The 12,433-nt window shown below is 51.8% G+C and overlaps 1 protein-coding gene across 1 annotated transcript in view; it reads right to left on the bottom strand.

The window, feature by feature from the left end:
* lamc1 (laminin, gamma 1) overlaps positions 1–12,433 on the bottom strand; it is a 47,116-nt gene that overhangs the window by 5,804 nt on the left and 28,879 nt on the right. The window contains exons 3-20 of the mRNA XM_082513544.1: positions 10,383–10,513; positions 7,455–7,621; positions 7,136–7,324; positions 6,233–6,350; positions 5,017–5,115; positions 4,742–4,878; positions 4,484–4,606; positions 4,045–4,234; positions 3,360–3,472; positions 3,028–3,249; positions 2,756–2,944; positions 2,258–2,506; positions 2,015–2,168; positions 1,627–1,769; positions 773–951; positions 543–699; positions 245–450; positions 78–157 (exon numbers count right to left, since the gene is read on the bottom strand). Coding sequence (XP_082369670.1) covers positions 78–157; positions 245–450; positions 543–699; positions 773–951; positions 1,627–1,769; positions 2,015–2,168; positions 2,258–2,506; positions 2,756–2,944; positions 3,028–3,249; positions 3,360–3,472; positions 4,045–4,234; positions 4,484–4,606; positions 4,742–4,878; positions 5,017–5,115; positions 6,233–6,350; positions 7,136–7,324; positions 7,455–7,621; positions 10,383–10,513 — 2,846 coding nt within the window. The remainder of the gene's footprint in view (positions 1–77; positions 158–244; positions 451–542; positions 700–772; positions 952–1,626; positions 1,770–2,014; positions 2,169–2,257; positions 2,507–2,755; positions 2,945–3,027; positions 3,250–3,359; positions 3,473–4,044; positions 4,235–4,483; positions 4,607–4,741; positions 4,879–5,016; positions 5,116–6,232; positions 6,351–7,135; positions 7,325–7,454; positions 7,622–10,382; positions 10,514–12,433) is intronic.

Raw genomic sequence — 12,433 nt, 5'->3', positions numbered from 1 at the left:
GTTTGTGTCTTTGACGAGTATTCAGGTTAAGGTCAGGCCGTCAGCGCGTGTTGATGACACGTGTCGTGGGGTCTTACTTGTCGGCGAGCTTCCGCGCCTCCTCGGCCAGCAGCGTCAGGTTGTTGGGCGCTCCAGTGCCGCCGGGCGGTTTGATGTCCTGTCGATGACATCAGTCGTGTTTTATAAAAAACCCCAAATGCCTTAGAGCTCGGTTAGTCGCCATGGAAACAGCACCCTCACTCACCACTTTGCTGATGGCGTCCTTGGCTTTGTCCAGCTCCTGGCGGGCGCGGTCGATCAGGTTCTCGGCGTCGCGTACTCGGCCCCGGGCGAGGTCGGCCTGAGTGCCGGTGTCGTCCACTGTGTTTCGGATGCTCTTCAGACGGTTCCACTGAGTGGTCAGAGTGTTGTTGATGCCGTTTAGGCGGTCCAGCAGGCCTTGGTCCGCTTCTGCGGGGTCAAAGGTCACAGACATTCAGTCTGGCTTTCTGCTCAGCAACAGGAAATAAACTGCAAACGTCAGATCTCAGTTCAGGTCTCACCTTTGCTGGCCTTGGCCTCCTCCAGCAGGTCCATGATGGCCCTCTCTGCCTCCTTCAGACGATCCTCGAAGGCCTGATCGCTGACGGTGTCCTGACCCGAGCCGAGGTTATCGATCAGCGTCTGCAGTTCGTGAAGCTTCTGCCTCTGCTGGTTCACCTGGACGCGTAGACAGAAACGTTAGCTCCTCTGTGCGAGGAGAGCGAAGGCGTTGCCTCGGAGTCGGGCTCACCTTGTCTCTGACCAGACTGTAGCAGGAAGGACACTGCTGGCAGCCCGGCACCGAGCGGTTGTAGAAGTAATTCTCCTCACACATGTCGCACCGAGCTCCGACGAAGCCGGGCCGACACTCGCAGCGACCGTCCTCCTTACACTGACCCGACACGGAGCCCTCGGGGTCGCAATCGCAGGCTGCAGGAACAAAGACGAGGACGTCGGTCCATTAATAACAGCTCTCATACACACAGCACAGCTCGTCACCCTGAACGCTCAAAGGATTCTTAAAGTTACAGGACTCGGTTTTGTCTAACACACAGACTCGAACTCTGCCTGATGTGATGGAAGACGACGTGGCTCAGACCTGCAAACTGCAGGCTGAATAAAGTTGAACTTTACAGTTTGTTAGAGCAGAGAAGGTCTGAGTCTTCACTGAAGCAGGTGCTGCAGCGTCCAAGTGTGCAGGAATGCAAACTGGGATCCTGCCTTTCAGTCCCAGTTTACTCCACACTAACAGACGGCGCGCTGTGACATTACAAACTGCTGTGTTTACCTTAAACAGGTATCAGGGTTAAGGAAGTTCTCAGAGGATCTATTCTGGAGCCGTACAATATGATATCAAAAACAGCGTGTTGGCAGGTTGGATTTAAACACTTCCTGGTGCACGGTGCACCTCGTGCACGCAGTTGATGCAAAGCCCTGAAAAGCTGATCATGGCTTCATGTTTCTGGTTCTAACAGACCTGAGCCGGTGCCTGCTGACCTCCGACCGGAGGAGATCCACCAGGATCTATTCTGGGTCCTGTTCTGTTCACGTAACGCTAAAACGTCACAGCGATGGACTCGCTGTGACATTATCGAGTTTCCTCACGTTTGCATCCAGACACGCTGAAGCCGAAGAAGTTGGTCTCGCAGCGCTCGCACCGAAGGCCGGTGACGCCCGGCTGACACTCGCACTGTCCCGTAACGATGTCACACTGGCCGTTGGTGGAGCCAATGGGATTGCAGTTGCACCTGTGGGGGGAAGTAGAAGAACATCATCTATGAGTAAACAACACAATGAAACACGTGCATGTTTGCGTTTTCCTGGAAGAATTGCTCAGAATCGACTAATCACAGGTTTCCAGTCAGCTGGAAATGAAAGAGAATTTAAAGTTTATCGCTGTAAGCGTGACTAAGACTGAGGTTTCGTGCCGTGAGCCCGTGAAGGCGCTCAGAACCGAAGCACAGCTACAGATGTGTGGGCGTGATGGACGCACCGCTCGCAGCCATTCCCGCTCCGCAGGTTGAAGAAGCCGGGCATGCAGGCGCTGCAGTCGCGTTCGGCCACGTTGGGGAGGCACTCGCACTGACCCGTGCCCTGAGAGCAGCTGGTCTGCTGGTTCCTGGTGCCGAGCGGCGAGCAGGCGCAGGCTGGGGACAAATCAGAGATCACACTGTTTCCTCGCTGCGCTCGCAATTCAAACATCACGGGAAGGATTTCGGTTTTGGACTCCTCTTACGTTTGCACTTGTCGGCAGGCTCGGGGGCCAGCGCGTTGCCATAGAAACCCTCTTTGCAGCGGTCGCAGAAGAAGCCGTCGGTGTTGTAGATGCATTTGAGGCACTCTCCGTTCTCGCGGTTGCAGTTTCCAACGGCGTTGGGGTCGATGTTGCCGCTGCACTTGCAGCTCCGACACGTTCGGACTACGCCGCCGTTCTGACCCAGAGGGTCGCCGAAGAATCCATCATCGCACAGCTCGCAGCGCTTACCTGCACACAGGTGAGGTCACGTGATTGGCACACGTAACAGTTAATCAAGGAAACCTATTTTTAATCACTTCATGAAACCTACAGGGCACCGGGGACACGCCCGACACCGGCACAGCATGGAAGAACAACACACCTCACACTGGACTAATGGCTACTCTGAAAGCTGAGGTACGAGGTACTGCTATGCAGTTTGGAAATAAAGAACAGTACAGTCTGGGAACCATTAGCTGACAGTTTAGCATCTGGTACCTGTAGTCCCAGTGGGGCAGTTGGTGCACACCACCTCTCTGGTTCTGGGAACGACAGCGCAGGTAGCTCCGGGCGGGCAGGGACATGGCTGACAGTCACCTGGCGTTCCCTGGGTGGCGTCGCCATAAAAACTGTCCTGGCAGCGCTCGCAGCTCAGACCGGCCGTGTTGTCCTGACAGTCGCACGCTCCTGGGTGGAGGACAGAAAAAGCAGCCCTGAGTATTAACGAACCCATCACTCAGCCCTCTGTGACGCGCTGACACCACCCTCACCTGTGTTGGTGTTGCAGGTCTCGCTGTGGCCGTTACAGTTGCACGGCTCGCAGGAGCTGAAGGGTCCGAGCTCCGGCTGGGCGCGGCGGTATCCAACCGTGCACTGCTCACAGTGCTGACCCTGGTAACCTTGAGGACACGTGCACTGCTCCACCCAGCGGGCCGGGACACCTGGTCCCCGCCTTGCTGTCACCAAGGAGACATCATCCAGGTAACCAGCACCTGGAGGGTGTGAGTGATTAGTGAACAATAGTAGACGATAAGAGTGTGTGCGTGTGTGTGTGTGTGTGTGTGTGTGTGTGTGTGTGTGTGTGTGTGTGCACGCTGCATACTCCTGTCGCTGTAGGTGCCGCGGATCTTGATGGCCGTCAGGTTGTGGAGAAGTTTGTAGAATTCGGCGTGGCTGATGGTCGGCCTCCAGGGGTAATCTGTGCTGTCGTGGAGCCTGAACCAAATTTAATCCAGACCAAAGACAAAAGCATTGAAAAGGAAAATCAGATTATCAAATAATCTACAGGGTTTAAATCAGCTGACATCATCAGCAGATTCTGAAACAAATCCTGAGAATCATACAAATATCACAGCTTCATCCAGATTATTTGCAAAACAAGGAGGACAAAACAGATTACCACCAAACCTCTAACTTAATCCAGATTAAGAGAGTATTAGTGGAGTTTAATAGAATCACCCCGCGTTCACAATTCAACTAATCATTTTAAATCTTATGACCAAAATATTTTCAATTTAATCCAGATTAAATGACTATGAAGAAATTAACAGCAAATAATCTGTGTCAGCAAAACGTGTCAGGGACTGCAACCAGACAGTCCAGATTAAATCAATCTATGTGAACAGGTTGTAAATAAAAACTGCATGATTATGTTCAGATTATGAGTTTAATTTACACCCAAAACTCCAGATTAACGCTGAGAGCAAACGTACTGGTGCAGATTATCTGCTCCAGTTTGCTGGATTAAATACTGGTTTTCACTGGGAAAACAACACACGGCGCCTCACCTGAACACATATGTCTGCGTGTTCTCATTGGGGTAGGAGTTGCCCTGGGCGATGAGGGGGACGGCCACCCGCAGGTTCGCCCCCTCTAGCACCAGATCCTCGGCCGACAGACGGCTGTCCCGCCGGTCCACTCGGAAGTTCAGGGTCAGGTTCTGCCCATAACTCAAAACCTGGTTCCCCAAAAACTTCTCTGTGACACAGAAACGAGTCAGAGTCACCGACCAATCAGCAGCAGCGTCACACAGGGACAAAAACAAATCCATGTTTTGTTTCTTGCCTCTGAGGTGGGGCCTCCACCTGTGTGTGGACTCCTGGGTCTGCACCCAGAACGCCCACCAGATAATCCACAGACGACTTCTACAGAGTCAGAAACGACCAAACCGCCAAAATAGGCCACCCCCCTCCTCCTCTGCTGGTGTGTGTGTGTGTGTGTGTGTACCTGGTGCCACAAAGTAAATGGGGAAGTAGTCCTCTGAGATGAGGAAGATTTCCTGTCCGCTGGATGACCACTGCACCTGGCCCCTGGCTCCATCACGCTCCTGACCAGTCCACTGCTCATCATCTAACACACACACACACACACACACACACACACACACACACACACACACACACACACACACACACATTAGCGCATGTACAGTGGAGTTAGAGTGGGGTCATCTCTGTCCTGAGTGGGGCTTGCAGGCAGTGTTACCTCTGCTAAAGTCAGATTTGATGGCGTGGACGCTGAAGCCGTCGGCGCTGTCGCACACGGACGAGTGCTGGAAGCAGAAGCATGGCGTGCAGCCCTGAGGGTTGTTCTCATCCAGGTTAAAGTAACCCAGCTTACACCTGAGGGGCACAAGCAGCAAGAACACACCTGTGACGTGCTGCTGCACGAACTGCACTTTCACTCGCTGCATGTTAACGGAACGTGTGTGGGCGGGGCTGTGGGCGGGCCCCGCCCTGTGTGGGCGGGACTTGCGTCACCTGTCGCAGCTGAAGCCCTCCACGTTGTCTTTGCAGCGACACTGACCCGTGTTCACGTCACACTCCTGCGTGCTGCCTGAGGGCGAGCAAGAGCACTGCCTGATGGGGGAGAGAGAGAGTCAGACTCATCAGGTTTTTTGTTTGTTTGTTTTCTCTTTCTTTTGTTGTTGTTTATTTGTCTGTTTTGTTAGCTTGGAGAAAAAAGGGGCATAAGTTCTATCAATCTGTAACAACCATGATACTTCCTAATAAAAGATGTTTGAAACAGTTCAGTCAGCAGGGGGCGCTCACAGCTCAGTGGTCATTCTCCAGCAGCCAACCACACTTCAGCTCATGTAATCGTGACCCTTGACCTGACCCTGTTTCCTCCTGGGTCAAAGTTCAAGTTCTTCTTCACTGAAACGGGGTTTAATACTCCTGACGTGGGAGAACGTCTCCTCTTTGGACGGTTCAGTTTGTCTCTGAGACGTCCGGCTTCTCTCTAACAAGCTGGCGCCGTGCAGCTGACAGCTCCGCTCAGCAGAGTCGTATCTGACCCACACAGGAACGCCACGGCTCCGTCACCTCCGGCTGGACTGCCGGAGCTCTGTGGACGCCCGGCTGCTGGACTTCAGAGAAAAAGCGTGTCAGCTCAGAGGACGGATCAGCTCGGCCTCTCACCTGAAACCCAAAGGTGGCCGGGCTCTCTGTTACTGCCCCCCACATAAAACCAAACACAGGACAATTTAAATCTGTCTTCAGTCCTGATTTATGTCCAGTTTTCTTCTGCTCCGACTTTATTGTTCCAATTTTTTATACATGATTTCATTTTTTAAATGTTTCTCACGTGGGGCAGCTCGGTGTCGCGACCCTGAAGAGGATGAGTGGAAGAGCATGGACGGATTTTTCACATCATTGTGATTTCTGCTGTTTTTCAGTCGAGTCGTGCTGCTGATGTGTTTTCTGCTGTTTCTGGAGACCTGGAATGTAAATGCGCCTGAACTGGGAAACCTCCTGCTCTTTCAAACCTGCTGCAGAAGGAAACGTGACTTCCTGACCGGCTGACGGCTGACGTCAGTCACCAAACAAGCTGGAAAACCAGCGAGTGACAGAGATACTCAAAGTGTTTGCTGTGAGAGAGCCGTGCACCCAGCAGGAGGTCAACCTGAGCTGATGACCTCTGCCGGGCCACGCTCGCGTCTCTGAGCTCAGCTGATGTTTGGGGTTAGCGGCGTACCTGCAGCCGGCCTCCGTCAGGCTGTGGTGTCCCGGCTGGCAGCGGTCGCACTTCTCTCCGGTCACTCCGGGTTTACACGCACACATGCCGCGGTCATCACACTGAGGGGACACAGAGCCTGCGCGCACACACACACACACACACACACACACACACACACACGTTAACCTCCAACCACATGCAAACAATCAGCTGCATTAATGAGCCGTTGCAGTGCAGAGCGGGTGGAGCAGCTGGCTCACATTAGGCGGTGGTTTCCTGCTGCGCTCCGTTAAAAACTGCTGAAAACCACAAAGTCCATGCCTGCGGTTTCACATGTTTTCACTCAAACATTTACAAAATCACCAAAACTGATCTTTAAACCTTTTCTGCAATTTGTGTTTCGATTCTCTGCAAACGACTCGACAGATTTCCTGAAAAATCACAACAGAGACGTCCGACAAACTGACACCAGAGAGAAAAACTGCTGCAAGGAGTCGACAGAATGTCAAGACGGGTGACAAAGAGCAAACAAGTGATTTCAACGTGCTGCAAAAACATCCAGAAGCATCACGAACACAAACATTTACCACATAAACACAAACAAAGGCCAAAAAAAGATCAAATAGAGAAAATAATCAGCAAACACTCGAAACAACGCGAGAACAAACGATCACACACACACACACACACTCACACACACACACACACACACACACACACACACACACACACACTCACACACACACACACTCACACACACACACACGTCTGACTGTTGTGCTCAAGTGGAAATGTAAACGTGAGCACATCACTGTTCATTCATGGTGTGTTCAAATGTCCGTGGGAAAGGCCACTCTCTCTCTCACACACACACACACACACACACACACACACACACACTCTCCAGTGTGCACCACTCACCGACGGGGTTGCAGAGGCAGGGCAGGCAGCGGCTGGCGCCCGGGTCTCTGTAGTAGTTGTCGAGGCAACGCTCGCAGTTGGGGCCGTCCGTGTTGTCGGCGCAGTTCCTGCAGTGGCCGCCGTGACCGGTGGCCCGGTACAGCTCGGCGTCGAAGAAACACTCGGCACTCTTCCCGCTACACTCGCAGGCTGAGAGATGGAGAGTTTCACAATAAAAGACCCGAAACAGGTAACAGTGAAAAAGTTGAAGATGCACCAAAATCTCTCGTGACGCAGTGAAATCATCGGTGACGGGGCAAACGTGCGGCGGCAGACTTACGCAGACACTCGTTGGGGCTGTCGGCCGTCGCTCTCCTCCAGGGCCGGTCGTTGAAGAACGGTTGGCACTCTTGGCAGTCGTCGCCGGCGGTGTTGTGTTTACAGTTACACACCGGCCGTCCTCCATCGTTCCTCGCGCACTCGCTGGCGTGGCCGTTACACTTACACCTGGAAGTAGAGAAGCACACCTGTCACACCTGGACCAGGTTGCTGCTAACGCTCACACACCGTCATTAAAGCTCAACTCTTTGTTCAGTTTACTGTCGTCATTGTTTTCGCTCCCGATGAGGTTTTTCCGCTCTGCAGCTCCGAGCAAAGGTTTTCTCAAACCTCCCGAGGGAGCGCAGCCACCCGCCTCAGCAGGACGGGACTTGCTCAGCAGCCACCTTTGGCTATGGTCTCAGGTGTCTCTTGGCAGCGAGCTGTTGGAAAAACTGACAGTGGGAAGGAAGAGAGGCCTGGGTTCGTGCTCCGAGCTGTTAAAGCTGCACCGCCTCGGGCTTACAGCACTGAGTCAGTGTGCAGCGGGTTTAATACTGTAAACGTGCAGACTTCAGCATGCAGCCTGAGCCCTTCTGGAGCTCACGGCACAGAACGAAGGAGCGATAAAGCAGCGCACAGATAAACAGTCAGCGCGACTCACGAGCAGCGCTGAGGAATGTGTCGGAGATACACCGCCATCTAGTGACGCACAGAACCTCCGTGGGACAACACGTCCTTTATTCTCCTGCGGTGAGTGCGAAGGCTTCAGTGAGATGTCCCCACAATCACTCCTCAAGAGCAGAAGGAGGCAGTCTGTGGCCGTTAGCGGGACAGAGCCACACACTTTTGTGCAAAAGTTTCGAGTCCTTTCTTTATGTGCTGCTTCAAAGGAGCCAAACTTTACTGAGGTGCTCTCGAGTTCGGGATTTCTGAAGCTCTATCAAAGTTTTTCTTTGGACCACCGAGCAAAGAACCAGTTTTAAGCTCTTTGTTTCCATCGGCCCGTCGCAAAAACATCGTCTGCTCCCATTTCTTTAGTTCAAATGAAAAATGTTAGAGATAACAGTTTGACAACCAAGTATTTTTACACCAACGAGGTGATTCTCAGAGCTGAAAGCCTGGCTCACCTCGGCGCAGAGAAAGGACACCTGTACGCATCACTCCGCGAGGCTCCTGCCTACGATAGCCGTAATGTTCCGATTGATTGTAAGTGCGCCATATTTTCCAAGAAACACGGTAATAACGACGGCCCGCTCGCATGCGCTACCAAAAATAGTGCTTTGTTGTGTATCTGAGGGACGAAAGCCAAACCAGTTCCACACCACTGAAGCTGCAGCATTTTTACAAACCAGTTCTGGTTCAATCGTGGCTCAAGAGTTGGGAGTTCGCCTTGTAATCGGAAGGTTGCCGGTTCGAGCCCCGGCTCCGACAGTCTCGGTCGTTGTGTCCTTGGGCGAGACGCTTCACCCGTAGCCTGCTGGTGGTGGTCAGAGGGCCCGGTGGCGCCAGTGTCCGGCAGCCTCGCCTCTGTCAGTGCGCCCCAGGGTGGCTGTGGCTACAATGTAGCTGCCGTTTCATTTCATTCATCCGTTTCATTCAACGATCTGCTTTCGCCCTTCTCATTCTCCGTCGCCGCCATGTGCGTATGAAAACACTGCACATGCGTGTTTTACCCATATTCTATCGCCATATTTCATTTTCTTATCGTTGCCCAACATTATACCAGTATCACCGTGAACGGTTTGATATGGCCCAGCCCCAGCATGCACACTATAGAAGACCTGGACTGATCAGTGGAACCGTTCTGATGGGAAATCTGATAAATCTAGATTTGGTTCAGGGAGGAGGTCGGGACAGAGGTCCTTCTGTGCAACAAGGTGGAGGCTCCATCGTGGTTGGAGCAGATTTCAGCTGGTGGGATCAGCCTGACGGAGAAGAGCTCCGAACGATACGTAAAGAAAGCAGAGCTCACGCTGTGCTGAAGGAGGTCACACCAAAGATTCACTCACGAGCCCGTTAAACTCCGTTTTTGGATTAAAAGCTGTATTTTCACGTTTGCACACAATTCAATAAATCGCTGCGCCCGCTTCACAGCAAACTATAAAGATCATCGTCTCCGTGGCTGTGTCCTGGGTTTACACAGGATCAGAAACCTTCCTGGTTACACATAATTCACAAGACCTCAAAAACAGAAAGATTGTTGGAGGTTCAGTCGAACCCGAGCAGGCACGGAGGGAGAAGCATGAAAGAAATCCTGAACATCACACATGTTAAGCTGGATTTAAACCCTTTGCTCCCTCCCGGCCAAAACGTGAGCAAACGGGAAAAACTCCAGGTGATCTTCTGTCCAATGAGCAGCGAGCTGCTGCTTTCAGAAAGTCTCTACCTGCTTCAAGCTGCTGCACGAGTTCAAGGAGTTCAAAGGAGCGTTCATGAGCTGTGTGTTTGCATGAATGAGTCACTGGCAGAATTGCACAATGAAAAGTGTTGATATAATAAAGTGCAGATAAATCTGCCCACAGAGCTGCCAGCTGAGCACGCTCAGGTAGATCCAGGTGAAGGTGCAGAAGGAAAATCTCCTCCTGGGACAAGTAAAGGTTAAATCCTCCAGGTGCTCGGCTCGGGAATCGCCCCTTTTCTTCCATCCGTCACGGCTGTCGGACCGCCTCATTCCGGTTTCCCTATAATCTGGCCCTGCCGGCTAGGAATTTCAGGAATGCTGGCGGTGTAAGGGAAATGTGCTCCACATTCAAACAGATTATGGCTGCAGAGTCGTGCTCCGTGCAACACTCGAGTAATGCCTGTCGAAAACGAATTCTAGTGTGGATCCTGCGCCGGTCACAAGGAAGCGGACCACACAGTGACACGGCGGGACCTGACCGCAGAGCAGAGCTCCGCCGGAGGACTCGACTGAAAAACAGGACCTGCAGTGAATCTGAGGCTTTACCTTCCTCCCACCGCGAAGTCAGAGATGGCGTAGTAGTAGGACTTGAGGACCTTGGGGTCATTGAAGACCTCGTCTCCGAATGTGTTGAGCCGGTTCAGGGTCACTCTGATGTCGGTGGCCGTCACCCAGTCCTGCAACAGACACAACATGGATGCTGCGTTAGACACACGAGGGCAAACAGAGGAGCATCACCTGCCAACGGAGCATGCTCATACACCTGACCATGCTCTGATGTCCTGATTGGCTGGAAATAATTTATGTCTTTATGATCCAACTACTAAAGAAATATTTAAAACTATTTGGTTTTTCTCCCGTTTATCCAAACAGCTGGAACGATGTCACTGCTGGATGAGCCTCAGCATGTTTGTGCCGATTCTGCCCCAAGAGTGATTTAAGATCGCACTGAAGAGAGCATGACTACCTCACCCAGTAATCTGATTACTTTAATTAAACTCAAAGCAAACGCAGGCGTGTGAAACATCCTGGTTTTTGTACTCTGCAAACAGAGAAGTGGTTTCAGTTCCAGCTGTGGGAAAAACAGTGACGCAGACACCAGCAGGCCCTCACACTGTGACATTTCCACAGAAATGAATTTATTTTCTTGGCCTTACGATACAAGATCCAGATGGAGGGAATTACTCAGGACACCTGTTGTGTTTCAGAGGATAAAGAAAGTTACTCAACATCCCGCCTCGTGGGAAAGCCAGCGATAGCTCCGTTCAGCAGGAAGCTCGTCAGGCCCGAAGCTTCGGAGAAGCTGAAGACGAAGCGGCGGCTCGAGGGGAAAGTAGAGCTGAATATAAGCGAGCTGGCCCGCTGTCAGACCTGCTCCATGTTTGTCCGCCCACTCAGAAAAACCGTGACTTCGCGCATGCCTGTTAAATCCTCGGACAAGTGCTGGGAATGTGGAACAGCCTGCGACTCACAGGCTCGGAAACAGGAAGTTTACCTGTCCTGAGGTAATCCTGTGAAGACCCTCACAGGAAACAAGCAGAGCATAAAGCCTTGAAAGCACCGAGCACGACGGTTAAATGTTGATGTAACCGTGTCACACATGTAGCCTGGTAACACAGCCGACCGGCACTGAAACAACTTCCTGGGTTCATTCCCAACATGAGCAACACAAATAATCTGCTCTGAACACGACAGCCGGTTCCTGAAACATGAAGCTGTGCTTTCTTGTTATAGAGGCTACTCCATGACCAGGAGCTCCACAGACTCAGCGTGCCAGCCTCCACCACTCTTGGTTTTTAGAGCCAGATTTCTCCTTCACTGGCTGCCTGTTAAATCCAGAAATCCTGCTCCTCATCTACAAGGTCTTAAATAATCAGGCCGCTCTTCTGTGGACCAGGTGACCCTGAATCCTCCCTTAGTTATGCTGCAATAGACGTAGGCTGCTGGAGGATTCCCATGATGCACTGGGTGTTTCTTCTTCACTCACTATGTATTAACAGACCTCTCTGCATTGAATCATATCTGTTATTAACCTCTGTCTCTCTTCCACAGCATGTCTTTATCCTGTCTTCCTTCTCTCACCCCAACCAATCACAGCAGATGGCCCCGCCCCTCCCTGAGCCTGGTTCTGCCGGAGGTTTCTTCCTGTTAAAAGGGAGTTTTTCCTTCCCACTGTCACCAAAATCCTGCTCACAGGGGGTCATATGATTCATATCATATCATTTTCTCTGTATGTATTATTGTAGGGTCGACCTTATAATATAAAGCACATTGAGGACGGTTGTTGTGATTTTGCGCTGTATAAATAAAACTGAATCTAAATAAATTGAATAGAGGCCACGCCCCTAATGCAAACTAATCTAGGCAAGTTATAAAGGAATGCTGGAGCCTCCAGTGGACGCTACAGGAACTGCAGGTTTCTCACTTCCATGATGGCGTCCTGAGACCAAAGGCTGCTCTTTGAGGAAATGCTGGCCAATGAAGTCACAGCTATACTGTGTTTCCTCCTTTCAAACCCTCCACATGTGCATTACTAAGTTGGTCCCACAGTCCACCTTTATCCAGACACAAAACTTCTAAGATGCTCAGAGAAAGAC

This window comes from Aulonocara stuartgranti, assembly GCF_965226115.1.
Source record: "Aulonocara stuartgranti genome assembly, chromosome: 18".
NCBI classification, from domain to species: Eukaryota; Metazoa; Chordata; class Actinopteri; order Cichliformes; family Cichlidae; genus Aulonocara; species Aulonocara stuartgranti.
The sequence above is the reverse complement of the archived record's forward strand: the minus strand, read 5'-3'. Positions and strand labels throughout refer to the sequence as shown.